The 26,581-nt window shown below is 43.9% G+C and overlaps 1 protein-coding gene and 1 long non-coding RNA gene across 2 annotated transcripts; both read left to right on the top strand.

Moving 5' to 3' along the window:
* Positions 1 to 13,730: 13,730 nt before the first annotated feature.
* LOC121670140 lies at positions 13,731 to 20,814 on the top strand. Its single transcript, XR_006018050.1, has 3 exons — positions 13,731 to 14,316; positions 14,995 to 20,089; positions 20,463 to 20,814. It is a non-coding gene; the product is annotated as an uncharacterized LOC121670140 (long non-coding RNA).
* Positions 20,815 to 21,123: 309 nt separating this feature from the next.
* Positions 21,124 to 26,581, top strand: VMA21 (vacuolar ATPase assembly factor VMA21). Its single transcript, XM_042039959.1, has 3 exons — positions 21,124 to 21,248; positions 22,894 to 23,003; positions 24,462 to 26,581. The coding sequence occupies exons 1-3, from the start codon at positions 21,139 to 21,141 to the stop codon at positions 24,602 to 24,604; spliced, it is 363 nt and encodes a 120-aa protein (XP_041895893.1). The 5' UTR covers positions 21,124 to 21,138; the 3' UTR covers positions 24,605 to 26,581.

The following is a 26,581-nucleotide window of genomic DNA, read 5'->3' as shown; positions in this document are numbered from 1 at the left end:
TCAACGGCTCCTGAGGATGGTAATAGAATACACTGCAACCCAGGACAGCTGGCTATTCTTGTCTAATTTATCATCATGGGACAGCAGGGGTAGCAGGCACCTCTGGAGATCAGACAGTCCAGCCCTGCTGGCAGCAGAAACAGCCAGAGCAGGCTGTCTAGTGCCAGGCCTGCTTGCAGGACAGAGAGTCCACAACCTCTCTGGGCAACCTCCTTCTTGTGTCTGACTACCCTTACTGTAAGAAAAATAAGCAAAATGCTTTTACTTTTTGCCTGTATTTCAATTTCATCCTGTCACTGTGCTCAGAAGAGTCCATGGAGCTGAGTCCTTTGCTGTTGCTCCATCAGGTATAAGATCTCCAGAGAGACATCTCAAGCCTGGATGTATTTTTATCTTTTCCAAAATATGTGGTTCAGCTGCCAAACTTGTGAAAACACAGATTGTTATATCCGTTTTTTCCTTTCTCATCCCCCAACACCACATTTTTATTGGTCTGTTCTCGCCAGCTGTTGCTCTATTTGCCATCATCCTCTTCTGGAGGATGGATGTTTTCCCTGGATGCCAGTCAGCCTCTTTTGCCCTTCACATTGTGCTCTTTCCCATTGCATGCTTGCTCCCACACTGAAGGGTGGTAGTGGTTTGGTGGCCTGCCTCAAGTTTGGTACCCATGAGGTGGCCAGACCTTGGGCCTGGAATGGAGGGTATTTTTCCTGAAGAGAAAAAAGGAGATAAACTTGATTTTCCCTAGTACATATGCTCAGTAAGGCAGCAGCTGTAGAGCTGCCAAGAGGAACTCAGGAGAAAAATGAAATATGTGGGTTTGGGGGTTGGTTTTATCTGCTTCCTAATAGAAGGAGGCACAGTAAACTGCTAAGCTTCTAGGTCATAAACAAAATAAATAGTTTAAATAATAAAATGATCCTTTTAGAGCAGGCACAGGATTGGTATTGCAGCCCTGCTTCTCCTGAGAGCTCAGCATGTGCCCTGGAGCTGGCACTCACAGAGCTCCATTACTCCAACAAGTGCTCAGAGCAGGAATTGGCCCTTGAATAGAGTTATGGAAAACAGGGCTGGAGCTGTCAGGCTCAGCCAAGCAGGATGTGCTCCTTCCAGGCTCAGTCCTGTGAGTAGAGGGGGTAGGATGGGTTGGGAAGCAGCTGGAGATATCCAGTTTCCAAGTGTGTTCCTCCTTAGCTCTCAGATGAGCAGAGTACTGTTCACAGCTCCATGTCCTCCACAGTTCCTTCTCCTGCTGGGGTCAGAGAAAGTGGGCAGAGGTTCAGGACCTCACAATCATGTTCCTTTAGAGCTGCAGAATCTTTATTTAGACAAGGAACTTAGAAGTAGAACCTGAAAATATACAGGTTTCATCCTTTCATATCTGATTATTTTCTTTTCCCTCACTAACAAACATTCTCTCTTACATGTAAACACAAATATCTCCTTCAATAAACTTCCAGCAGAGGCCTGAAATAGCCATGTCTCTCCAGAAAGTCACATTATTTGAATAATTCCTGCTTCAGACAGGCATTTAGGAAAGAAAGTTGTCTGTGAGTAAAGCGCCCCTTTTCGCAGTGAAAAAAAAAGTACTTCAAAGATTAAGACTCTCAAAGATTCATGGTTTTTTTACTGCTGCATTTATGCTGCATTCATATTTCTAGTGGAAATGACAATTCTGTGTTTAAGGGGTTGGCAGACTGTATTCGTATTGAGAGAAATGTTGATGTTGCAAGTTGCATAGAGCAGGTAGGAAATGAAGCTCTAAATCACAGGATGGATAGTTGGCAGGATTTTAATATGCGTTGTAGGGTGGGAAAAGTGTAAAATTCCATGCCTGGCTTTGGAAGCAAAATATCCAGAAAGGATCTTGGTTCAAGGGGATCCACTTTTTGATTGGCACATCCATCAGAGCCATCCACTATTACCTGACTGGAGCCACATGCTCAGAATCATATGATCATTTAGGTCAGAAAAGACCTTTGAAATTGTCGAGTCCAACCATTGATCCAGCACTACCAAGCCCACCACTAATCCATGTCCTCAAGTGCCACATTTGTGTGTCTTTTAAATCCCTCCAGGGATAGCGATTCCACCACTGCCCTGGGAAGCCTGTTCCAATGCTCGACAAGCCTTTTGGTGAAGAAATTTTTCCTAATAGCCAATCTAAATCTCCCATGGCACAACTTGAGGCCATTTCTTCTTGTCCTATTGCTTGTTACTTGGGAGAAGTGATGCCTTAGGTTTTAACTTCCATATTTTTCAAATCCTGTACTGCTTAGTGTGTAACTCTGAAGTTTCTTGTAGCCTGCTAATTTCTGCTCTCTCGTGCTGGGTAGACATAACAAAGCCTCTCTGGGCTTGCTCTTCAAGGACACCCAGATCATCCTAGGCCAGAAAAGTAAAAACCAAAGAGCCTCTAAAGGGAGGCAAGCTGAGGGGAATTCCATCATTAAACTGAAGTTTTAATTGGAGAATTAACCCTGATATACAAATGAACCAAACCTATAAAAGGGTGAAGGACTCGTGACCTGTCACCCATCTTGGGGTCCATCTTGGCAGTAGCCTCTGGCTCCCCAGGGGTTACCTTTGAAGGCCTTTCAAATTAATACCTACTTTGATTCCCTTACTCCTGTCTAGTCTCTGTTTCTAGGAGGCCTCTTCAGGCATCAGAAGAGGCCAACCATCACCTGGCTACAACCTCCTGTTGCGTAGTTGTAAAGAAATAAGGTCCCTCTGAGCCTTCTTTTTCTCCAGGCTGAGCCCCCCATCTCCCTCAGCTGTACCTCATCAGGCTTGTGTTCCAGACCCTTCAATTGCAGCTTCCTGAAGTCACAACAGGAATTTTGCTGTAGAGAGCAGGAACTCTCCTGATAGAGGCTTTTGACTTTAAGGTCCTCCATCCTCTCTGATATATGTGACATGTGCACCACTTGCATTATGTTGAATGAAGCCCTTCCCTATCCCAGCAGCTGCTCTGAATTTCTCTGTTTTGGGGATTTTGTAACTATTTGAAGCGTCTCTCTGTAATCCTATATCATCAAGCACACTGATCTGGTTTTTTGCTTATTAGCTTAACATATCCTGCAGGTGGGTGTCTTTATTTCGTTGCAAGTCAGGCTGGAACCGTCAAGCTTCTCCTTCCCTGTTTGCAGCTGTTATAACCAAGAAGAAATAAATTTTCCCTGCTCTAACAGCCATGACCTTTTCAATCTCAAGTGCTTGTACTGAATTCCATTTGAGTTAGCAATTTTTCCTCCAGCACCCAGAAAAAAACCTCTTTGCCCTACAAATAACTTTCACAAACACAGAACCTCGTCACTAATCGGGCAGGAGAAATGTCTGGCATTTGGTGAGACTCGTTAAGCTGGTGGCTCTCAACATGTGCACTTCTGTTAAAGGGCACCAGGGAAGGAGGTGAGATGGTATTTGCAACCAACCTCTGCCACTGCAGGAGCATCTGGGGCAGGGAGGTGATTGATCAGTAGAGCTGAAGCAGCACTTAATTTGCTGCTATTGATCTTCCAGCAGAGGCACCAGATACTGTGATCCAATGCCAGGCTGTTGGACCAAGATACAAGGTGCCTACTTCTAAATTTCTTTGCTAACAACATGGCTGAGCTTGTTGTGGTGGAGAAACCCACCCCACACCACGTGGGAAGAAGGCAAGGAGAATCCCTTGGTGTTCAGGATGAGTGGACAGTGAGATGGAATGAGACCTGGCTGAATGGCAGATCCCAGAGGGTTGTAATCAGTGGCACAGGGTCTAGTTGGGGGCCTGTCACTAGTGGTGTCCCCCAAGGTTCAGTCCTGTGCCTGGTGTTAACTTGTTCATCAATGACTTGGATGAAGGGTAGGTGTCTACTCAGCACCTTTGCTGACAGTACAAAGCTGAGAGGAGTGGCTGAGACCCCAGAGGGCTGTGCAGCCCTTCAGAGGGACCTGAGCAGAGAACTGTCCAAAGTTCAACAAAGGGAAATGCAGGTTCTGTACCTGGAGAGGAATAACCCCACCCACCAGTACAGGTTCAGGTGACCTGCAGAGCTTGACTTGTACCAGGATAACTGGAAAGTGGACTGGAGAGCAAGAGAGGTTGAACCAGTGTTTGGCTGGTGGGCAGTTGGCCTGACAGGGGGAGATGAAGCCATCAGAGGCACCCCCTCTGTCCTAAGCTGGCTGAGACACTCCATGTTTGTTTTTATAGCCTTACACAGGGAAAAAAGACTAGTTATTGTGAGAAACATGCCATATGCTGTTGCATATGGCTGAAACATCTGCATATGTACCCAGGGATCTGATATATGTGATGAGCTTCTGTTACAAATCTAACAGTGAAGGAATTATCTTTTGGAATTTTTTTAATTCATTTTTTTAAACTATCTCTAAGGCTCTTTGCAGGAAGTCAACCTCCTGGCTTTGTCTTAATGGGATTTCATAGAACCTGCAGTGTCCAGTGAACATAGAAGGTACTTACAGTTGTTTGCCTAAGAGCTACCAATACTCCTGCCATCCCTGGGGATGTCTGAAGGCTGAGTGAGTTGTCCAAAACTCTTCCATTAACCACTGGTACCAAGCAAGCAGCAGAGGAGTGAAATAGATTCAAACTAAAATCATTCAAACAACCTAAACAGATGTTTTTGCACCTTTCATCATCCTTTTTGCTCCTGGCTGATTCCTATGACTCATGAAAGTAGTAGAATACAAAGAAATCACAAGGTACTGTGCTTCCAGTGGTGACATTGTTAAGGTAAAGAATTTAATAGAGTTACAAAACTAAGATGGACAACAAAATCTGTATTCGTAGCAGTTCAGATGAAATGGAACGAAGAATACTGCTCCTCATGCTTAAAGATGTCACTGATAGCCCAGCTGAGTAGTTAATCCAAGACATCAAGGAGTAGTGATCACAGGAGATCTCTTCATCATACATGAAAATCCTTCTGTTTTCCCCAAAGTTAGTGTCTTCATCAAGAAGGAGTTTATGAAACACTGATTTTGTGTTGTGTTCATACAACACCCAGCATGAGGGAATCTCCCATCCTGGCAAAAGTTGTTAGACAAAAAGGATTAGGGAAAATACCACATATTGGGAAATAAAGTGATGTTTGTCTGGTTCCCCACTGAGCTAGAAGGACACCATGGGGGTCTGAGGCACAAAGTGCTTCTGTACAGAGACAGAGAGCTCTTCATGAGAAAGCAAAACGTTCCAGCTCATTCAGTTGAACTTGTGGTGCAAAATCCTCAATCACATGTAAGTTCCCCATAACTTTTAAGGCAGAAGTCATAGAAATATGGAATCAGTTACGCTGGAAAAGAGCTCTAAGATTATTAAGTTCAGCTGTTAACCCAGCACTGCCCTGCTCACCATTAAACCATGTCCCTAAGTTCCCCATGAACAAGTCTCTGGATGTTTTTTCCACCTCTCAGGTGGAACCACTGAGCATCTGAGCCCCTTAAACTTGCAGGTTTTGCACTTGCTGCAGGGAATTGCCTGTGGGATCAGATGGAGCGAGGGGGTGATGAAGAGGTTGGAGGTTTTTCCAGGCTCCTGAAATGCTCCACTTGTACCAGTGCCTACCCAGAGGGAAGCAGTGAATGAAATCTCCTCATAATGGGGATAGCTGCTTCTTAATTCAGTATTAAAATGACCTGTTTCAATATTGAATCAACATTTAAGAAAAATCAATGAAAAATAGATTGTAAAACTATCTGATTTGTGGATGGTCTTGGGTGACAACTACTGAAAAATGAGAGAAAAGAGCCCAGACTGAAGCCCTGTGCTTCGAAATAACACAAAGTAAGAAATAATATATCATCAGTTCATTCAGTATTGCTTGCAACCTGCTTTTATGTGCCAGAGATATGAGAACATACGATTCTTACAGAAGGTTTCTTGGATGGCAAAAATTCCTAGATACTGCTTGAATTATGTGCCAATAGCTCGGCATTTGTGGAAGGTGTCATCTAATTAAACCAGAATTTTTAAGTACCAGACAGCATGAAGACCAGTAATAAGAGAGCAAAATCCATCTGTATTACAGATGGGATATGCAACTCTAATAGTATGGCTTTAGGCAATGTTTAATTGAGTAGTTAAATTATCTTTTCCAGACGGGAAAATAAATTACTGCTCATCTCTCCAATTTATTTTAGCTTCTCCACATTCTGTTTCCTGAGGGAGTGGTGAGGGAGTGTGGGACATCCCCATATATGCCCAGGATGATTTATTCACCCCATGTACCATAATTTCCCCTTCAAGGAGAATGTCTTATATGCATGTGGAAATTGGTGTGTATGTAACTGGCTGTATTCTGCTCTTTTGTTGCAAAGAATATCTGCTAATCACTGTGGTGCTAATTACAGCTATATATTACATACATATGTGTGTGTGGTTTTAAGTATATTCTTTCTAAAAAAGCAAAGGAGAGGATTACTGGTTCACCATCCTTCAGTCAGATCAGGAGTGTATATCACATTGGAGCCATGCAGTTTGTCTAAGAAGCTTTTCCAAGCTTTGAGACAGCCTGAAAATCTTCACATTGACTCACAGCATTTTGTAGCATGGGATGATTTGTGTCAAATAACCTGAGGACTGTTAGTCCTCAGGTTGCCCAAACTCAGCCAAATGAACACACAGCAGTGCATGTGTAATACATGTAGTACTGTGTAGTACATGGGACCAGAACTGAAAATGTTGGACAATTTCTGTTGATTAAGTATTGGATCCACGTGATCACAGATCTCCATCTGATGAACATTTTTCATGGTCAAATATCTGCTCACGAGTATAGTCATGCTAGAGTGTGCTAGCTTGTGTGCTTTATGCTGGCTACAGGAGCACAGCTGGTGTTCCATCTGGGGTGAAAACTTCTGCCCCAAAGTCACTCCTTGGAAAGTCTTGAGCAGATCTGAATTGGTTGGTTGGGTTGGTATGTGACTGCTGGGCTGTGTTGTGTGACTGTGATGTTTTTGATCGAGTGCTCTGAGCCTAAAAACAAATTTCTCACATCTTTCTCACAGAGCTACCACCCAAATCCCTCATGATTTCTGAATATTCATCAAGTAGTAGTAACAGGCCTGTGTGCACAGAAGACAGCTGGACTCAGTCTGCCCCTTTCCAAACAAAATCACAACTTGCTTTCCAGTTGGTCACATCCCAGCCATGGGTCTTGGCTGTGGGCTGGATGAGATAACCATGTTCCCCTTGTATGGCCTGAAATTCTGCTGAAATTGTGGGGGACAGAGTAGGATGAAGTAGGTTTAAAAGCAGTCGGGGAGGAAAGGCTCTGTAGTAGTGCAGGAGAATCTTGTTGCTATTGGAGTATTATTATCTCTGAGAATAACTTACGGGACTAGAGAAAATGACTTAAAATTACAGGTGGTCTATTTCTCCCCATGGTAAAGCTTTTTCTAACTAAGTTAATAAAAGATTGTTTTAGTGACTACGGATGCTTACATTGTATTGCCCCGAAACTCCATGGGTTTTAAAAGATGCCCACAGAGGAAAATGCTGCCTGAAGAGCAGAGGGTGCAAAGTTGATACCTCAAATCAAAGGTATGTGTCTCTCCAGACATGTTGAGTTTGGAGTGCTTTCAGGCTCTAGAGGTGCAGTATGGTCAGGGTGGGCCCTGGAAAACTCCTGTGCTTGATGTGAGTTGTCACAATTTAATTTTTAAAATGAAGGTGCACAGATGCTTTTTAAGCTGCCTGGAACACGAATTTAACACACACAGTTTGTGAAAGGACTTTACTAGCCTACTACTTTTCAACAATCCTGTCTCTCTTGGACCAGTCCAAGTTTAGGGCTTTCAAGCAACCAGCCCTGAGGCACTGCTCTGTGGCAGGATCAGTCTTGAAGGGATGCACCGTAAGGATGCAAGGCTTGTTCTACACTCAGGACTACACAGAGCAGTAAATACATATTTTACTGCGTATCTCTGGACAGCCATAAACGATGTTCCATATTGCAGTGCTTGGAGGGATCAGAGCAGTGTGTACCAACCCAGACAGGCACTGGCCCAGGCATGGGGCATGTGCATCTCTCCAAGGGGACAATGCTAGACAGGAATATAGATGGAGCAAGTGGCTGAGGCTCCTGCAACACCACCTCCATCTCCCCACAGTCAGGCTTCTCGCAGCTGCACCTTCCCTACTGCTGCAGTAACTTCTTCCACGTGGAGCATCACCAGTTGTCTTTGAGAACCTGAATCTGCCTTCTGCAAGTTGTGCCTGGTACCGAAACAAACTGCACAGTGCTGGGTTGCTGTTTGCTGCCTGGCCGCCCAATCCATCCACCTCCCGTTGCCCGGGGGTTTGACCCACCTCTGAGCCAATTGTTATCTTCTAATTTTGGGTGATGACCTAGAGTTTCTCAGCGCCAAAACATCACCTAAACAGAAAAGGCAGTGTGACTTTAAGGCAGATGCACACCCAAGGCATTGCTTCTCTATGCTTGCTCCTCAGGGTCCCCAGTTTAGTTCTTGCACCCTAACTTCAGCTCTTCTTGTCATTGTGCTGTCTCACACCCAGGTGAGAACAAGAATGATGTTTCAGTTCACAACCCTGCCCTTTTTAGTGACACTTCAAAGAAATCAGTGTAGTGACACAAGCGATTTTTATTGAGTTGTACGACTGTATTTTATGGTCTGAAGGAATACTTACTTCACGTAAAGGCTTTGACATTTTTATAGAAATGGCTATAACTGTGTTATTCTATACGAGGAAGAATTTATTAAGCCTAGATCTGGATCTCCTTTTATGTTATGCAAATGACTAATAACAACCCTTCTTCATTACCAGCTCAATGCCCGGGCCAGGGCTATTAAATTCCCCCTTCCCTTCCTTCAGTCTGCATCTATCAGGCTGCCACATTAGGCTGCAACATCATCAGAATTCATAAAACCGGCCCAGGCTTGTACAGGGATATGAGGCTGCAAAATTAAAACCCAAGTTGCAGAACATGATGGGGTTTTTCCTGTTGTGAGAGGAGCAAGCCAAGGTATTTTGGAGCATGGTGTGTTGAGTGAGGCACGACAACACCTTGTTTGCTTGTGATTATGAAAAATTTCACAACCACCATACAGTGGGGGGAAAAAAAGAAGGGTTCATTTCCCTCACTGCTCTGCTCAGATTACACATCCTGCTTTTTGTATGTTCAGGAGAGGTTTCCACTCTGTACCATCGAGATATGCAATCATCCCCTTCAACTCCTTGCCCCGGTCTTGTCCCGGAGCTAGCTACAGAGGGCTGGGGTGCCTGTGACACTCAGCAGGGCTGCTGGGGCATACCTGAAAAGATGTCACTGCATTCTGAGTGATGTTTAGACATTCACACTTGTAAGAGGAATCTTATTTCTCCGAAAATTCTTTGAATGGGTTGGAGATTTGTTTGGGGGTTGTATGAAACGCTAGAAGTTTAAAAGCAATAGGGACTTGGCATTATGTAAAGTCAACAGACTACAAGAGGAGCCATCCCAGACTCATTTGTTGCTGGATAGTTGGGGACAGTCCCCTGGGAGGCAGACGTGAATTAAACTTTAGAGGTGTATCCCAGAAGTAAAGCCCATTTCTCCTCAGTCTGGGATGACCACACAACCACTTAAACTGGGCAAATGAGCTGAGGACAATAGTTGCTTCTCTGGCTTCTGTATGCTCTGAAAATATCAGCTGAATCAAGTCCTGTAGGTGAGTAAAGTAGAGGAAAACTTTTTTTTTTGTGGATGTGGATGGGATTTTGTGTGGGCTAAACACCAACTGTTCAGCATCTTTTGTGGATGGATCTAGCCCAACTGATCTGAAGTGGCATGTGCTGAGTGAAAAAATACATATCTGAGGGAGTTTCTGGCCATCATTTTATGGAAGAAAGGGAGAAGAAAAAGGCAGTCCTGTGAGTTTCATTTTCTTAGCAGGGGAAAGTTATCAGTGTTCTTCCCAGAGCAGTCCCAGGAACTGTAATTATGCTTTTGTGTATCAAAGGAGAAGGGTGTTTACACCTGACCTAGTCTCTGGGTAGATGAGATATTCTGTCTTGGGAAATTGTCACCTTCAAGCTGGCTGCTCTCACACAGCTAATGCAGAGCAGAGATTTCCCCCACAGTGTAGTTGTAGCAACCTGCCAATGTTCACCCAAGGCAACAGCACTTTTCTCTGTTTTCATAGCCTTTAGGTCAGACTCTGGCCTGACAAAAAGTGCTAATGTAGATTCTTCAGAGCTCAGTCTGTGATTTCCACTATAAAGCATTAACGTCATAAAAAAAAGTATTTGTATCCCAGCAAAACACATAATAAAATTGTGATTTAGATACAGGGTAATTACCTGTAGTGAAGTCTGGATTGGTATGAGCATCACCAGCTCCTGGTCTTTCTGAACTCGTGTCCAGCCTTTCATTGCACCCTTAGGCCTGCCCCAGGTCTGCTGCAGAAAGGGCTGTGATGAGCACCAGTGGTCCTAGTGCAAGGACAGTCCCAGTGCAAGGACAGCCATGTGCTGGGGACTCTGCTTGTGCTGCATCCTCACAGGTGCTGGTGCAGTTTGAGCCTCTGCTCAGGTATCTCACAGTTCACTGATGAGCAGAGCAAGTAAGGAGTATAAAGCTGCAGTCTGGAAATGAGATATAAATGCTGGATTATAAAATATGCAATTAAACAATGCAATTCAACTAAAATATTTTCCCCCTTTAACAGCCAGAAATAAACTTCTTTGATGAGGGCTCAGCTACGATTCCTTCTATACTGAAATAATTTCAGTAAAGTGCAGCCAGCTTCTAAAAAAGGCTTAAAATAAGGGATTTAATGAAACAGAGTTAAATAAACCTCCAGACCCAGCCATCCTTTCTGCCCAGGGCTGTCGGATCTGCTGGGCTTTCCCGGCACCCCAAGCCAGATGTGGGGGCTCAGCACAGTGATGCTGAACACGGGGAGCCCCCAGTCCGGGGGTCGCGGACACGGGTGGGTGGGATGGTGCCGGGTGGGCTCCCGGCCGCGGGTGCTCATTTCCTGCTGCGCAGCTCCATCTAGGGGCTGCTGCGTGCCCGGGAGCAGCTGGAGCCCAGCATGTCCCACCAGGATTCCGGGAAAGGGCGCTGCCCTTGGCTGCTCCGAGCAGGGAGATGCCGTGGCTGCTGGAGCCCCAGCCTGTGCCGGCTCCGGAGTTGCCCCCAGCCCTTCTCGGGAGCGGCGGGGACAGAAGGACTTGGTCATCTGCGGTGCGGCAGTCCTGCCACCAGCAGGAATTGAGCCTGGGAAGCGCAAACAGGATTCAGTGTTTTGGGCAGGCAGAGGTGACTCCTCTTTGCAATGGCACTGGACACGAGGCTCTTAGAAGTATCCACTTTTCATCAGGTCTCTTCTCAAGCTTAACCTGAGTAAATTTCTTCAGTGAAAGGGTGGTCAAGTGTTGGAGCAGGCTGCCCAGGAAAGTGATGGAACCACCGTCCCTGAAAGTGTTAAAAAAATGTGCAGATGTGGTGCTTGGGGACATGGTTTAGTGATGAACCTGGCAGTGTTGGGTTAATGGTTGGACTTGCTCATCTTTGAGGGTTTTTTCAACCTCAGTGATTCTGTGATTTTAAATTAACTCACGCTTACCGTGAATTAAGCCTCATTTGGTGCAATTCACTCTGGTTCCCTGATCTTCATCCCTGTGGTGAAAGATGCTGTGAAATCCAGGGGCAGGGAAGCAGGCTCAAGGGCACTTCCAGTTTCCCCTCGGTGGAGGTATTGCTTACGGGGAGGAACAATACAGTGCTCAGGGAGCACAGCAGCCAGGAACCATGGCACCTCTCTGAGCTCTGGCTGAGGTGGAGCTTTGCTGTCTTCAGGGGCACTTCTTTTGCAGGCGGTAGTGACCTACAGTTAAACAGGCCTGGGATGCTGACAGGGCAAGTTTCTGATATGGTTTTCTTTGCTGAACTACATAGAAAGGACTTCAGTAAGGTTTTCTGAGGAGGACCTTGTTTTCCAGCTCCTCAGGAGGCTTTGCATTGCTCACATCCCATGAAGCCTCTCAGGTGGGAGGAAAACATATGGAAAAGGTTGGGCTCTAGAAAGGAGTGGAACATTGCAGCCTTCACAGCTGGCATGAAGGGGGGTAAAAAAAGGCAGACCCTGTGGCATTATGCATTATCCTTCACAGAAGAGGTAAACCTAAAAGTGTGCAGATTCTGAATGCCTAACGTAGGGAAAGGGCTGGGGGAATCAAACTGTGAGTGAAGGCACTCTGCTCCAGGCTTGCTGGAGAGCTGATGAATGGTGATACGATCAAAGACTAGTTGCCTTCAAATAAGAGGAAAACCAGCTCCAGGCCAGCTGACAGGTAACCTGCTGGCTCTGTCTGATGCATATTCAGAAGCACATCAGCAGCAGAGAGAGTCTGCACACAAAATCAAGACTTAAAAGATTTGCTAGTTAATGTTCTCTGGGGAAAGACCTCAGTTTTGCCATAGCCATGAAAAGAAAACCCTAATCATTAACTGAGTTTACAGTCAATCACAGTTACATCATACTTATCCATTTTCCAGTATATCAATAATTTTGAGGGGGTCCCTGTAAGCTGAAGAAGAATTGGCTAGAAAAAAAAACCCTTTTCTGCTCTGTATGCAACAGTCACCACGTCTTAACATGACATTTCATTAAAGGCCAAATTCCTACTAACCTCAGCAGAAACAGTAACAAGCACAGGAAAGACCAGCAAATGAACCATCTTCTAGCAAGAAAGTGGCAGTGAGATTCAGTGAAATGTGAATATTACTTATTTAAAGAGTGATTGCCGTATCATTGGTGGATGCCAGTGAAGCAGGAACATCTGTCACCTGGCCTGGAGCTAATGCTCCCATTCCCTTGTCCTGTCCTCCATGTAATCAGTGTATGACATTTGCTGCAGCCTTGAAACAAAGCTTTTAGTGTTTTATGTTTTCCAACATGCTTAATTAGCAACTTTAATAATTGTCTGTGAATTTCAGCATGAGGGGATGATAGAGCAGAGACCTTTCATGCAGCACCAAATGGATAACTACTGTGGAGCTGCCAGAGCTACTGAAGCAGCCAGTTCAGTTCCAGAGAAGGGAGAAGGAGGGGATGCAATCCTTTGGTGTAATGGTGAAAGGCCTGACAGAGGGAAAGTGGTGTTTTCTCATTTTCACACAGAGAACAGAAATGTGTGCTTTTGTGGGGAGGGAAGTCATGGGGCAGAGACATGAGGTAATGGAAAATTATGACAGTGGAAAGCAAACAGAACCCTGCCCAGACTTCTGCACCTCCAGGTACTCTAAGGCTCTCTGTTCTTCAACATCTTCTCAAAACACACAAGTCCCAACATGCAGACCAATTACGGAGGAGCACTGATGTGTTTGTGTGCTGAAAAGACTAGAGGTAATGAGTAGTCTTCACCTAAAAGGAGGGGCCATCCTGTCAAAAGGAAAGGCTGAGAAATACTGGTCTCTGCAGCTCACAGGGTGCTTTGCCCCCTTCATGTCTCCCTGTGACTGCATCCCATCCAGCCAGGGTCTGTGAAGCAGGGTCCTTCACTGCCTGCTAGAGAGCTGCTCTAAGAATCCCTATCTGTCCCTAAGTTCACCAAGGGGTCTCCAGTAGCAGGCTTGAGTTTTTTGTCTTTTCATTGGTAGTTTTATGAAAAAAAACAGAAAAAAATTAAGCCTAAATCCTGAGAAACTCCAAAAGCCTCAGGTCTTTTCCCATGTCAGTTTTAAGGGCTGAAAGTTGTGTTCCTGGTGAGGTCTCAGGAGAGCTTCAGGCAGGGTTTCCATATGCCTAAGAAGAGGATCACCAGTTCTGGTGTGCAGAGGAAGTGATGACTTTCTCCTATCTTCTTGACATCTCCAGATATGAAAATCTCCAAAGCTCCAGATTTTCATATTCCATATCCTTCCTGTGGTTAAAGACAAAACAAATGAGTATTTGCGTTTTTAAGGTGTAGAAATGAACCATCCTCATAGATATTTGATTACACAGTTGTACAGTGACTGCTGCCCAGTGACACACGCTGCACTCTCCTTTTTCCCAGAGCAAAGCTGTCACATGTGCTTGGATACAGCAAAGTGCTTCACTGGGAGCCTTCCCTGAGTGAGGAAACCCTGTTGATTCATTCTGCAGCATCTCCTGGTGACTTGCTCCTCTTTGTGCCCAACAGGAAAGCTGGGCAAGGAGAAAAGCCTGACTTGCACCTCTCCATCCTTCTTGGTGGACAAAATATGAAGCATGCAACTCATTAAATTAAATCTATATATTCATGGTATCCTTTGAGCAGTGTTCATTCACCTGAAAGCCAAGCTAAGGCTCTGGCTGGATTCAAACGTCTTTTGGGTGAGTACTGGATCCAAACAAATAATTCCTGTCACTGTAGCCGACCTTAGAGAATTTTATTAGTTAAGATGCCAAATGCAAAGGACAGAACTCAAGCCACAGTGTCAGTTAAAATTTAGCTACTCTATTAATTAAGTCTGGCTTCCATCCTAACCTGCTGGCATCCTGTGTGGCAATAAGAGTATTACCATTCATTTTACTGGAGAATGCAAATAACATCACTTTCATACTGATGGATGGCTTAGTATGTAACAGGATGGTGGAAAAGCTGGTAATTTTATAAAAGTTTATAAATTTTGTTGTGTGCATGGCCCAGTGTTCTGGATCTCTGCAATGCTTTCCAGGACACAGGACGAACAGGGACTATTTTTTGTGTCAGCTGCAATGAAAATAAAATAGAGAAGGTGAGAAGGGGAAGCAATTTTCATGTAACTGATGTTGTGAAGCTCATCAGAAATTCTTCACATTTAGGACTGTTTCAACAATGAAATGACAGGTTTTTAAATCCTCCCACACAGTGCAGTCACATAGTAGTATCACTAATTGTTGTAATATAGTATTATTTACTCCCAGGCACTGTCTTTCTTATTGCTGGTTTAAAGTACATGTGTATGTATGTGTTCGTATCTGTCAGTCTTCTGTCTACACCAAAACTTTCTGCTTTCTGTCTGCAAACAGCATCACCCTGTTGTCATCTGACCCCAAGTGCTGGGGAAGGCTGTAATGTAACCACTCGGCCAACCTGACTGCCAGGAATGTCTTCTACAGCAGAAGGAAAGCCACGTGGGCATGGCCATGATCCTGCCCCTGCAAAGGACCCTTTCCCTCTTACTTTCCACTAATACTGATCTGAAAGCCAAAGGGGAATGCTTCCCACCAGGCCCTTCCAAAGAACAGGGGAATGCTTCACAACCAGCCCCTACCAAAGAACTCACTGGAGACCCCAGTTTCTTCCTGCTTCTTCACACCTGCAAGCAAGGAACAGCTGAGGGCAATTCTGCTGCTGAGGGCATCTTTTGAAGGAAAAGGGCTGTCATCCCAGAGCTAGTAGGCATAAAGTATTACAGTTCCCATTGCATAAAACGACATGCTTTTTATGAGCAGACAGTATGCAAGCCGTAAAACCCGTGGATGTTTTTGTACTCTGTGAAATGTGTCTTTAGATCTGTCCAGGGAACAACAGCTTTTCCAGTTTATTTGTATGGGTGGATTTAAGGAACACATTCAATGTTTGTCATGCAATCCCCTGCTATTTTGAGTGGGGGATTGCTCTTCCCCTACTACTCCTAGTGCACTGAGCCCGGGTCTGGAGGTTAATGTGCCAACCCCAAAATCTGCTCTGCTGATACAAGTTATTGCCTGGTTGCATTTGCTCTAGCCACTCTCTTGCTTCCAGTGGTGCCTGTGAACTCAGCAAGAGAAGAGGTTTTTTTCTCTGTCACCTTCTGGGACCTGATGCTGCCTAGCTGCCCCCACTCAGTGCCTGCAGAGCGCTGGCTGCCACAGGACAAATCCCCTCCAGGAGCAAGCTGGAAGAGGGGGAATGGGGATGGTGGCAGGTAGAGCTCATGCCTGTGCCTCAGCCCTAATTGGTTTTCTAGTATAGGTTCAGGTAAATTCCTTAGAGACTCAGATAAGGAAGGTGAACACCTAACACAGAATAAATGCAGAAGATACCACATACGAACGGTTTAGTGCTTCTGTGTTTGGATATAAACGTAGAAGCATCTCCAGGCTTTCATGGCTTTCCTGGGCTCTTAGAGCAGTCCAACAGTTCTACCTTTGTTGAATATTTTTTTCTTACAAAATGTCCTTTGTTAACTAGAAAATAATCTCCCCTTTGTGACAAAACCCTTCTGGCTAAGGTGGAAAATGTTCGTGGTCTGCCTCAACTAAACAATAATGTGATGTCATCTAATAATCTAGTGTGAAATTAGTCAGATGTGACTTTTTTGCCCATGTTATCAACTTGCAATCAAGGAACAGATTTTAAGCAAATGAAGAGGTAGAATTTCTCTAAATTTAATTGTTGTTGTACTCTTTTATCCTGATATAGTGGCAAATAAGTTAGAGAATTATCCACAGTCCCCCCTCCCCATCTTTTTCTGTCCCACAGAGTTACACTTACGGAAAAAGGATAAATATAGGCACTCTAATATCTCAGCAGTTGGGGGTAATGAGCTGAGCATTAATCCATCTATTGGAAGATCTTTGAAGAGAATGCTTTGATCCACAACAACATTCCCGGTGAGAAAAGAGGCACTGCCTGAGTCTTCACAGCCAGAGCCAGGTGCTGGTTTGATGTTTCTGCGCTTCTGAGTGGGAACAGCCCCTCAGGTAAAGGGTGCAAAGAAAACAGTCCATGAACCAGTGGAATGAGGTCATTGTCTAGGGAGCTCAAAACCAGAAAACCAGAAACTGTGGCCATGCAATGTAAAGAGTCCACTGGTTAGAGACCCCACTGAAACTCCTGTCATGCCTCACCAATAGTAAGATTTCTTCTGTTTCAAGAGCTTTCTTGTGGCCTCCTTAGGCTGTGAGTTTCCTTTCATGTATTGGATGTTCCTGTTAATGTCAAAGCTATTGTCATGGCTGTTCTTAAATTGTTTAATGACCACTGTGTTAGAGTTTAAATAATTCTGTACTGTACTGGGTTACATGGCAAGGTTTTGGTGGAGGAGTCTATAGGTTGAGAAGACACCAGAAGCTTCCCCTTTGTCAAAGTCAATGCCACCTGGCAACAAGACAGACCCACCACTGGTCAAGGATGAGGCCATCAGAAGCACCACCCCTGTGACTCTCCATCTTCACAAAAACCTTCTGCATTTTCCACAGCTTACTATAGCTCAGACAGCAGTGAGAAGGGGATATGTTTTCCATGCATTTGTCCTAACACACACTACTTTTTGGAAAAGTACCCCCCCCAAACCTGCAAAAAAATTTGACACTGCCCATTGTGTAGTCAGCACTGTTTGTCTGGGCAGGGGTATAGAATATCACATACTGGTTAAACTGCATGTAACATGTGAGACTGTTTACATTTGCCTCTACAGAAAAAGTGCCTCTTTCCTTCAGTATCTAGAGTTTCACCTGACACTGGTTAAGTATTGGTTGACTTGTGTCAGCTGTGGGAATGAAGCCTTTCCCACTCTGTTTATGTAGGTGCCACAGGTATTACACAATGCATGTGGAAGGCAGCCACTTCCATCAGTAACCCTGTGTTTTCATTGCAAAATGACAGCAATAATAGAGAGAGGTGAAAATTACACTGTGACACTTCCAAGCTCCATTAGCTAATAGGAGAGCCTGAGCTCTTTGCTCTAACTTATCTTAGGATGTGCAATAACAGGGAATATAGCCCTATAATGCCCAGAGAAATGCTTTCTTTTCCAACCCAAGCATTAATGTCACTGTGGTTCTATTCCCACAGAAGATGGGTGGTCAACTATGTAACATGCTCTGTGTTTGCTGGGCTTTCAGCCAGCTATCATGGAGAATTCCAAACAGAGTTAGCCAATCCATAATTTCACCTTTAATGAAACATCTTTTCTGGGGTGTAGATGTTCGCAGAACAGATAAATAAAGTATTTATTTATATATCATCCTTTTTGATACATTACCATGGAAACAGGTCATGAAAAAAAAATACTCTCAAGCAGGTGGTTTTGTTTCTAAATACTGTCTTTTCAGCTTTCACCTTTCCAGCTCTGCTCCGGTTGAGGGATTGGATTCTCTTTCTCCATCTGCCACTAGATGGTATTGCTTTAGCAGGCACCTTCCTGCCTCTTCTGCACCCTTGAGACACAGACCCCCAGGAAAGCAGGGCTGCCTGTATTTTTTATATTCTTCAATCATCTCCTGGCAAATTTTGTTGAGGACAAAGTCTTAGAATAGCAGATATTTAGTCCCACAATTGGCAGCTTCATGTGCTTGCAGCACAGTTTCTGCTTAAGGACAAGTTTTATATTTGATCTATAATCCAGAAGGTAAGACAGGTTTGTGGTCTGGCTGAAATGTCAAAATACCTGATGTATAAAACTTGAAGCAAACAGACAAAACTTTGCATACTCCAGGTCTTTTAGCTAATACAGAAATGTAAATAAAAGGCTTCTTTTTCTTACACGATTGCAAAATTTTTCTAATAATTTTGTATTTCCTTTATGTGCTCATAAAAGAAAAGCAGCTAATATGCAGGAAGTTATTCAGCAAAACTGTTATTAGTCTAGGAGACATCATTGTGATGAGATATGAAGTAACTTTATATTAAAAGTTAATGACTTGGACTGTTCAGCCTTAAATGATTTTTCTACTTTCTAATCCTTGATATGCATCTTTATGGTAAGTTTATATGATGTGAGACTTATTCCACTTTTATATTTCCCTGTTTTGTTGTTTTGTTATTAAACTGTCTTATGTCATTTCTTTCCCTACTGGGGAAACAAACAAGAAAGTCAAATCGGAAGTGGAAAGAACATCCTCTAGTGATTAAATGTTCTCTATACCCACATTCGTATTTTTACGGTGATCCAATTTCTATCTTAAATGTAAATTAACTTCACTGATTTTTTTTCTAAATTATTTTTAATTGCTTTACTTGTTTATAAGTAAATAAAACCTGCTCCCACATTTCAGGTGAATGTTGTGATTGGCTATCTGGAATTTTATTAGGTGTTTTGAAGAACTGATTGAAAGTTTTAAGCTCAAGTTACATGGCAAACCTTCCTTGCATCCCCATCTGACTGAGTAGGGGCTACAAGGCTCCCCCTGGTCCATGCCGGCCCCCTCCTGTCCCCCTCATGCAAGCTGTCACTTTGTTGGCTCAGGTGGCAGTGGATTCAAAGGTGAGGAGGGCTCTTCTATTTTAGAAGAGCATAAAATTGGTTGGTTTACAGTGAAAGCATGACCCCAAGACCCAGACCTGACCCCGTAAGTGCTGAACAGCTTGAATTCTGCTGCATCTTAACAAACACGAGGGAGCTGCTGGCTGAGCTTTGTTCATTGCTGGGGAAAAAAAAAGCTTTTAACAGAATTCACTTTCTTTCTCATGCATACCAGAGAAAACAAAATAGAATACCTCAGTATTCATATTCAGAGTGTAGAAAATCAATGCTGCAGACAGTACTGCTCCTTGCCTTCCACCTTTACACACTACAGCTGCTGGTACTCATTTAGTGTCTACTGCCTCCAACCCAGGTGAGGGAAACTCACTCTGAGTAAGATCACAGTAAGTAAGATCACAGCAGGAACTACCAAAACCAAAGTGCTTATTTTCTCATCTTACTGATTGCGAGGAAAACAACCCTCTCATATTTCTTCTCTTCCAGGGTAGCAGGATGCTTCCCCTCCGTGCCAGGAGGGGAAGAAGAGGCCCCTGTGCTATGCCTTGTGCTGTATGGCACTGCAGCAAGGAGCAGGGCAGAGGCTGCAGGAATGCTGGAGGGCTGCACACTTCAGGGAAAGATGAGGAAGGAGTCGTGTGGAGTTAGTGACTCACATGATTAAGGTTTGGCATGGCTGAGTGGCAAGATAACATCATGGTTTTACCATAAAAGGGGCAAATATGTTATTACTGTGGTATATGAGATTCGATTAAATGGCAACATCAATTAAACAGCTTCCAGAGCTTTTGTTTGGAAGCTTGCAAGGCTTTGTTTCCTGCAGAAGCTGTTCATTGAGTATTAATGATTAGTTCCCCTGCAAATGAGACTGATTGCACAGCAGAGATTGCAACACTGGGCTTCTGTTGGAAAGCTGGGTTCAAGTCCATCCCTTGGTGAGTATTTATTTAAGCAGAGTAGCTTCAGCAGGAATGTGAAGGAATAGCTTGAACAGAGTGTAACCTTGGAAATGCTTAGTGCTCATCAGGCTGGAGGAGTGTGAACTCTGCAGGAGTCCTTGGACTCTCATTTGCAGCACCTATTAGTTATGATGGGGACTGTTTCTTTCAGATTTTGAACAGAATTTTTTTTTCTTTGGCTGGAGAAGGAATTTCAGTTTAATGCCTGGAGAGCAGAAAACCTTTAAGTGAACAAGCCTCCCTCCTAACAAGACAACATAGAGACAATTTGCAGTCTCCCTTAGCCCTGTGTTATTTCATTTGTAGTGTTTTGTGCTGGTGAGTTCATCAAACTATCTCCATACCATAGGTTTTATTGGCTCCAAGACCACGGCCATTTCCTGGAAAGCCTCAGCCTTCACCCAAGACATTTGACAGCAGTTTTGCCGTACACAAACCCTCTCCATCCCCTGAGGAAAGCACCTGTAAGCAGCACTAATTGCCCTGCTGTTCCAAGATGGCAGTGAGTCTGCTCGGGGTAGTTTTCCCGGTAGAGATGACCTCGCTCAAACCCAGCTGAAGCCGCTGCTGTGGTCCAGGTCCCAGGCTGCCTTCTATCCCCCCATCTCTCTGGCCCTCCATTGTTCCGTCCCTCTGTCCCTTCATTCCTCAGTCCCTCCATCCTTCAGTCTCTCCATCCCTCAGTCTCTCCGTTTCTCCTTCCCTCAATCCTTCTGTCCTTTCTTCCCTCCATCCCTTCATCCCTGCATTCCTCCCTCCCTGCGTCCCTCCACCCTTCTGTCCCTGCGTCCCTCCACCCCTCTATCCCTGCGTCCCTCCACCCTTCTATCCCTGCGTCCCTCCACCCTTCTATCCCTGCGTCCCTCCACCCCTCTATCCCTGCGTCCCTCCATCCCGTCCCTCCATCCCGTCCCTCCATCCCGTCCCTCCGCCGGCCGGGCGGGCTCGCTGCAGTACTCACCGTCCACCGCTAGGCCGCGCCAGCCGCAGGGTTGCTATGGCGACGGCGGCGCTGCTCCCCGCGCATGCGCGGCCCTTGTGGCGGCTTCCGGCGGGCCCGACGCGGCGGCGGGGCCGCGATGGAGCGGTTCGGGCCGGGGCCCGTGAGCGCCGTGCCGGTGGCCGAGTTCAGGCCGTGAGTCCCGGGGCGGCGGGGGAAGGGCCGTGCGGCGGGAGGGCCGGGCGGTGGGGTGCCGGGAAGGCTGCGCGCTGGGCCGCGGCGCGGAGGAGCGCGCCCAGCACCAGCAGCCCGCGGCGGGGCTGCAGCCACGGGGCGCCCGGGCAAGAGCGGCCGCGGGGCGGGAGGGGAGCGGCAGCTCGGGCCAGGAGAAGCTGGAGCGGGTGGAGGAAGATGCCCCCGGTTTGCCTTGGTCACGCTGCGTAACCCTGGGCCACCCCGAGTTCCGAGCGTGGCGGCTGCCGGCCCTCAGGGAAACGCGCCGAGCTAGGCTGAGCTTATACACGAATGTTGGGTTTTGCTGCGTAGGGGAGCGATGAGAGTATGTCAATGTAAGAAAAGTATTTGTCAGCAGTGGAGTTTTTAACTTCGGTAATAAGCTGGAGGTCATCTTACTCTTCTGTGGGTAAGTGTTGATAGAATGGTTTCTAATTTCCATAGGGAAATTTTGAATGCAGTTATGCTCTCCACCCTGACAGTCCTTCAGGCAAATGCTAGTAAAGGAAAAGAATTCGAATGTTTTTCTTTTTTTTAAGCTACCTAGTATGCTGCCTAAATATATGGCAGTGCATGAGCAGCAAAAAGTGCTGTTGGCTGCAGTGTAGAAGCTGTGCATGGCTGCACATAATTGTCAGAGGATGAGATCTTTTTTTTTCTTCATTTCCACTTTTTTTTTCCAAAGAAAAACACACATATTTGTGTTTCAACGCCCTAAGGACGTCCTTGAATCAGGCAGTCTTTGAAAGTCAGAAGAGTATTGCCTGGCTTACGTGTTCACTTCAGCATAAAATAAGGTAGTCAGCCAGGCAGAGTGAGTGAGAACTGGTGGAAGCACACACAAAACCAAGCTGTATGTGGTGTTTTGTAAACACAAAACCTGTTCTAGCAGATCAGGTTCAGGGAGACCCACCCTACCAAGTACTTAAACCTTCATAAGCCCTTTCTTGCTAAAGGTCTTCTAGGTTTAGAAGACCTTTGCCTGTGAAGGTAAAGTTTTAGTGTAGTGGCTGCATGTTCTGAGTGTTGCTACGCTTATTTCAGCTTTCTTAGTTAAAAACTGAGAAATTATTTTTAAGTAGAAGAACAAGACCCAGTAAAAAGGAACTTGGAGTAGTAAGCTGTTAAATTCATTCAATGTACTTCCCTTTCTATCCCAGCCTGCAGGATTCATCATTTTCCTGGACTTGTAGTTACTTTAAAAAAAAAAGGGAACTTGGCAAGTTTTAGTGCAGAGTACTGTCATATGACAAATGCATGTGAAACTAATACTAGGCATTTAATAATTATGCAGTAATACACTGATAAACATATTAATATAACCCTCCAGTGTTACAGTGCTTGCAAAGCAGTAACAGGGAAAAATCTAAAGATTGTTTTTAATTTTGTTTGTGAGCTTAGACTGGCAGAATCATTACATTGTTTTGAATAGGGTCATTTTTGTTGCAGCCAGCAAATGCATGCTCCAAGTCTTTATTGCTTCTAAGCAATACAGTTACTCAGTTCTTGAAAAGTAATTGGCTTCTGTTTGGAACAAGTTCTTGTCCTGTTTCAGGCATATATGTTGTGATCTTCTTTTGTGTGTAACTTCTCTTATTTGTTTCAGAAATGAGGGTTCATTAACATCAACTTTAAGAACGCTTCTGTTCTTCACAACTCTAATGATTACATTACCTGTTGGGCTATATTTTTCATCAAAGGCTTATGTATTTGAAGGTAATTCTGTTTCTCCCAATTAGCATTATTATTACAAAAATAGAGGAAAAGCACAATCCTCTAATAGCATCTTTGTTCTTCCTGTTTTGAATATTTGTTTCTGTATACAAAGAAAAGGTCCTCTAATGTCTAATTAGAACAGAAAATCATATAAATGGTCAGTATATCCTTACCTGCCCTGTCTGCAATCCAATATGTGCTGTTTGTTATACAATGGTTTACACGGTACAGAGGTGCATTGTTCCCCTTACCGAAGGGGTATTTAATACCACCCTGCTGCAGACTTTTGTCAGAATCATCAGGGATATGTTTCCTGCAGGTATTGTAAACTAATCATATGTTTGAGACAGAACAATGTTGTTTATGAGGTTTATATTCTGCCTTTTGAAACACATGTGTATTTAAACAAGTTATATGCGATTTCAGATATTGAATGTGGTTGCTTGTAGAGCTTTCTTTTAATTTAAAAAAAAAAGGAAGAGGGATTTTTGGCTGTTTGTTGAACAAGCATCCGTGGTGTTGTCCTGATTCTACAAGGCTTTAATACTTACCTCGTGCAGTTCTAGGAAGTTATCTCCTTTAGAAGTGGGGAGGAGAAGGGGAGAAAGCAGCTGCTTTTAAGAGCAGTTTATGAGTGTGTAACTGAGTTGTTCTGAGACAATTCTCGTTTGGTGTGTACTGCTGTATGTAGTACATAGAAGGCTCAAAGCTTGTGAAGTCAAGATCCTTTTTAGCTTTTTTTTTGAGGTGTAGCAAGCTGAGCTTTAACTTTTCTGTGTCAGTTAATGGCAAGATCCATCAACACTGAAAGGATTGAGTTTGTGTTTGCAGGGTGGTGTTTTTGGAGTGCTGTAATGTGTGGGGCTTGTTTGCTTTTGGGGAGACTTTGCTGGTTTTATTTAAAATTAATTAAGGGAAACAATATTTCAGTGTTGGTCTTCTAATATTTGAAGGCTTATTTGAGGTGCATTCGTGTACCTTAACTGCTGACATTATTGTTTTACAGTCTAAATACAGAAGGTAATAGTCCTCTAAATTTGATTGTTCTTCTATTGTTTCAGTTGCAAATTAATCATAGAATTCTCCCCCTTCTTCCTCCCACTTCCCTCCCCCATTTTACTGCCCCAGGAAGAGAGTTACACTTAGGAAAAAAGGATGTTGAGGTTTGTTTGGTGCTGGAAGATACTAACAGAAAAAATGAATGTTGTAGAACTCTAAGCTGTTGACATCAAATCTAGGATATTTAATCTTAAATCTTGAATACTGCTGTGTTGCTTTGTTCCAGAAATAGTTTCAAGGCCTTTAACTATCATGGTGAATTCTTCCCTGTGAATTGTTTTGAGCTCAGACTTTTGATACAGGAGTAAACGTAACTTTAATCTTTAGGGAGAATTGTGACTTGCCATGTCAGAGTTCCTAGCTCATAACTAATATTCTTTACTTTCTTTGTTTTCTCAGGTACCTTGGGAATGTCTGACAGAGACAGCTATTTTTATGCTGCCATAGTTGCTGTAGTCACTGTCCATGTGGTGCTTGCTCTCTTTGTTTATGTAGCCTGGAATGAGGGGTCACGGCAGTGGCGAGAAGGCAAACAGGACTGAAATGAAGATCATTGGTGTCTGGTGTCCAGAGACTGTAAATCAGATTTTTTTGTGAGCTGAAGGAAAAGCGTTCTTCCAAATGTCCAATACACATGCACAAAGAGGAGGCTGATGCCTCAGTTGTGGTTAAAATAAGACTTGTGCTCATCTTGACTGTGTTCTGGTGTTTTCTGTAATGGTGATGAAAGTTGTTCTTTAGCCAGCTTCTACTATGTTGAGCTGAGGAGGCCTTCACCTGCAATTAGAGTGGAATAATTATATAGTTTTGAAAACTCCTGTAGCTAATTTTGCCATGCCTAGCATTTTTCTGGCTTGCTCTGAAAATAATACTGGCATGAAGCAAGCATTACATTTTCAAGGAATTAAATTGCTGCTTAAAAAGCTACATTACTTACTATCCAGCTACAGTGGAAAAGATGGAATTTCACTCTGCTGTGAATACTTTCCTGATTTATATGTGTTGTGGTTTAACTCCAGCCAGCAATTGAGCACCATGCAGCTGCTCACTCACTCTGACCCCTCAGTGGGATGAGTGGGGGAATCAGGAAAGCAAAGCGAGAAAACTCATGGGTTGAGATAAAGACAATTTAATACATAAAGCAAAAGCTGCACAAGTAAATGTGTTGATTTTCAGTAAAAATTCAAACCATAGCCCCATGGTAGCTATTATGAAGAAAACTACCTCTATCCCAGCCCAAATGGACACAGTGGGATAGGCATAATTAATCTATATCTGAGTTTAGAAGTAATTTAAAAAGCAGAATTGTTTAGAAACTCAGGTGATGTCTTTCTAATGTGAAGTACAATTTTTTTTTTAAATATATTTTTAACTGCAGTGTAAAATTCAATCTTTAATTTTCTTTTGGGAGGACTGTGGTATTACGCATTGCTCGTCTTTCTCCTCTTCTGCAGTTTATCCTGATGATGCAAAGGAAAGGGCATAGCATATTTTTTTGTATGTCTTTATTCAGGTATGTATCTCCTTGCTATTTGCTGAAGTGTGCAGTTGGATTTCCTGTGGTAAAGCACTGTCAGTAACAGTCATAAGCTGCTGTAATGGCTGATAGGGGAAGAAGCAAGAGAAAACAAGCTGTAGTTGTCTGCAAATGGTGTCCTTTATGAAGCAGAGGACACAAAAGTGACCACATGGAAAATTGGCATCTTTCTGTAACTACTTACTTGTACACTGTGAAATGATACAATATGTTGATTGTTTTCTTTTTTCCTTGGTTGTGCATAGAACTTCCTGTAGTCAAACCTTAGTGAGATTTTTGTGTTGTAGGATAACATGAATTCCATTCCACTGTTGTGCTGTTGTTAGCAAGCTTTTTAATCTCTGGCTAAAACATTTTTCCTAAAGGTCCAGCAAGGCATAAAACTTTCCTAACCCTGATGATGGTTGTTAAGCTGTTGTGCTTGAGGTCATTCTGTTAATTTGAATTTTCCAGTTTATCGTATTCGTTTAGCCTTTCTTGGAAGTTTTTTCCTTAATACAGGGCTTGGCATGGTTTTGGTGCTGCATGTCTGTGGTAAAACTTAAGTATAAATGAGGCAAAAATTGGTTATCTGTGCCCAGTGGCTTGAGAATTATGTCCCTGAGCCTCATTCCTGTCTTGTCCACCCCTGTCCATAAGCACCGTGACACACTAATGCAAGTCAGTTTTTACACTTTGTTTCTGCCATGTTACCTTTTCCCATCCAGAGCCCCATTGTCTGGTTGCTGCTGGCAAACTGGAGAATCATCTCAGAGTACTTGAAGTGCAAAGTCACTTTGTACATGGGCGTATTGGCTTCCTGTTCTCCAGTGTATGAAGTGTATGTTGTGTGTGCTGAACACTTTTTGAATGATGTCTTTAATACTGCACATGTAGAATACAGCTTAAGCAAAAATATAGCCCTGCTCAATACCTTAGCTTTTTTTTTTTTTTTTTTTTAATTAAATAAAGGAGAATAAAGGAAGAGTTAACACTTGTGAAA

This window comes from Corvus kubaryi, unplaced genomic scaffold, assembly GCF_017639235.1.
Source record: "Corvus kubaryi isolate FWS band 111438036 unplaced genomic scaffold, C.kubaryi_AGA036_p1.0 37395, whole genome shotgun sequence".
NCBI lineage: Eukaryota > Metazoa > Chordata > Aves > Passeriformes > Corvidae > Corvus > Corvus kubaryi.
This window is presented reverse-complemented; position numbering and strand designations above follow the sequence as displayed.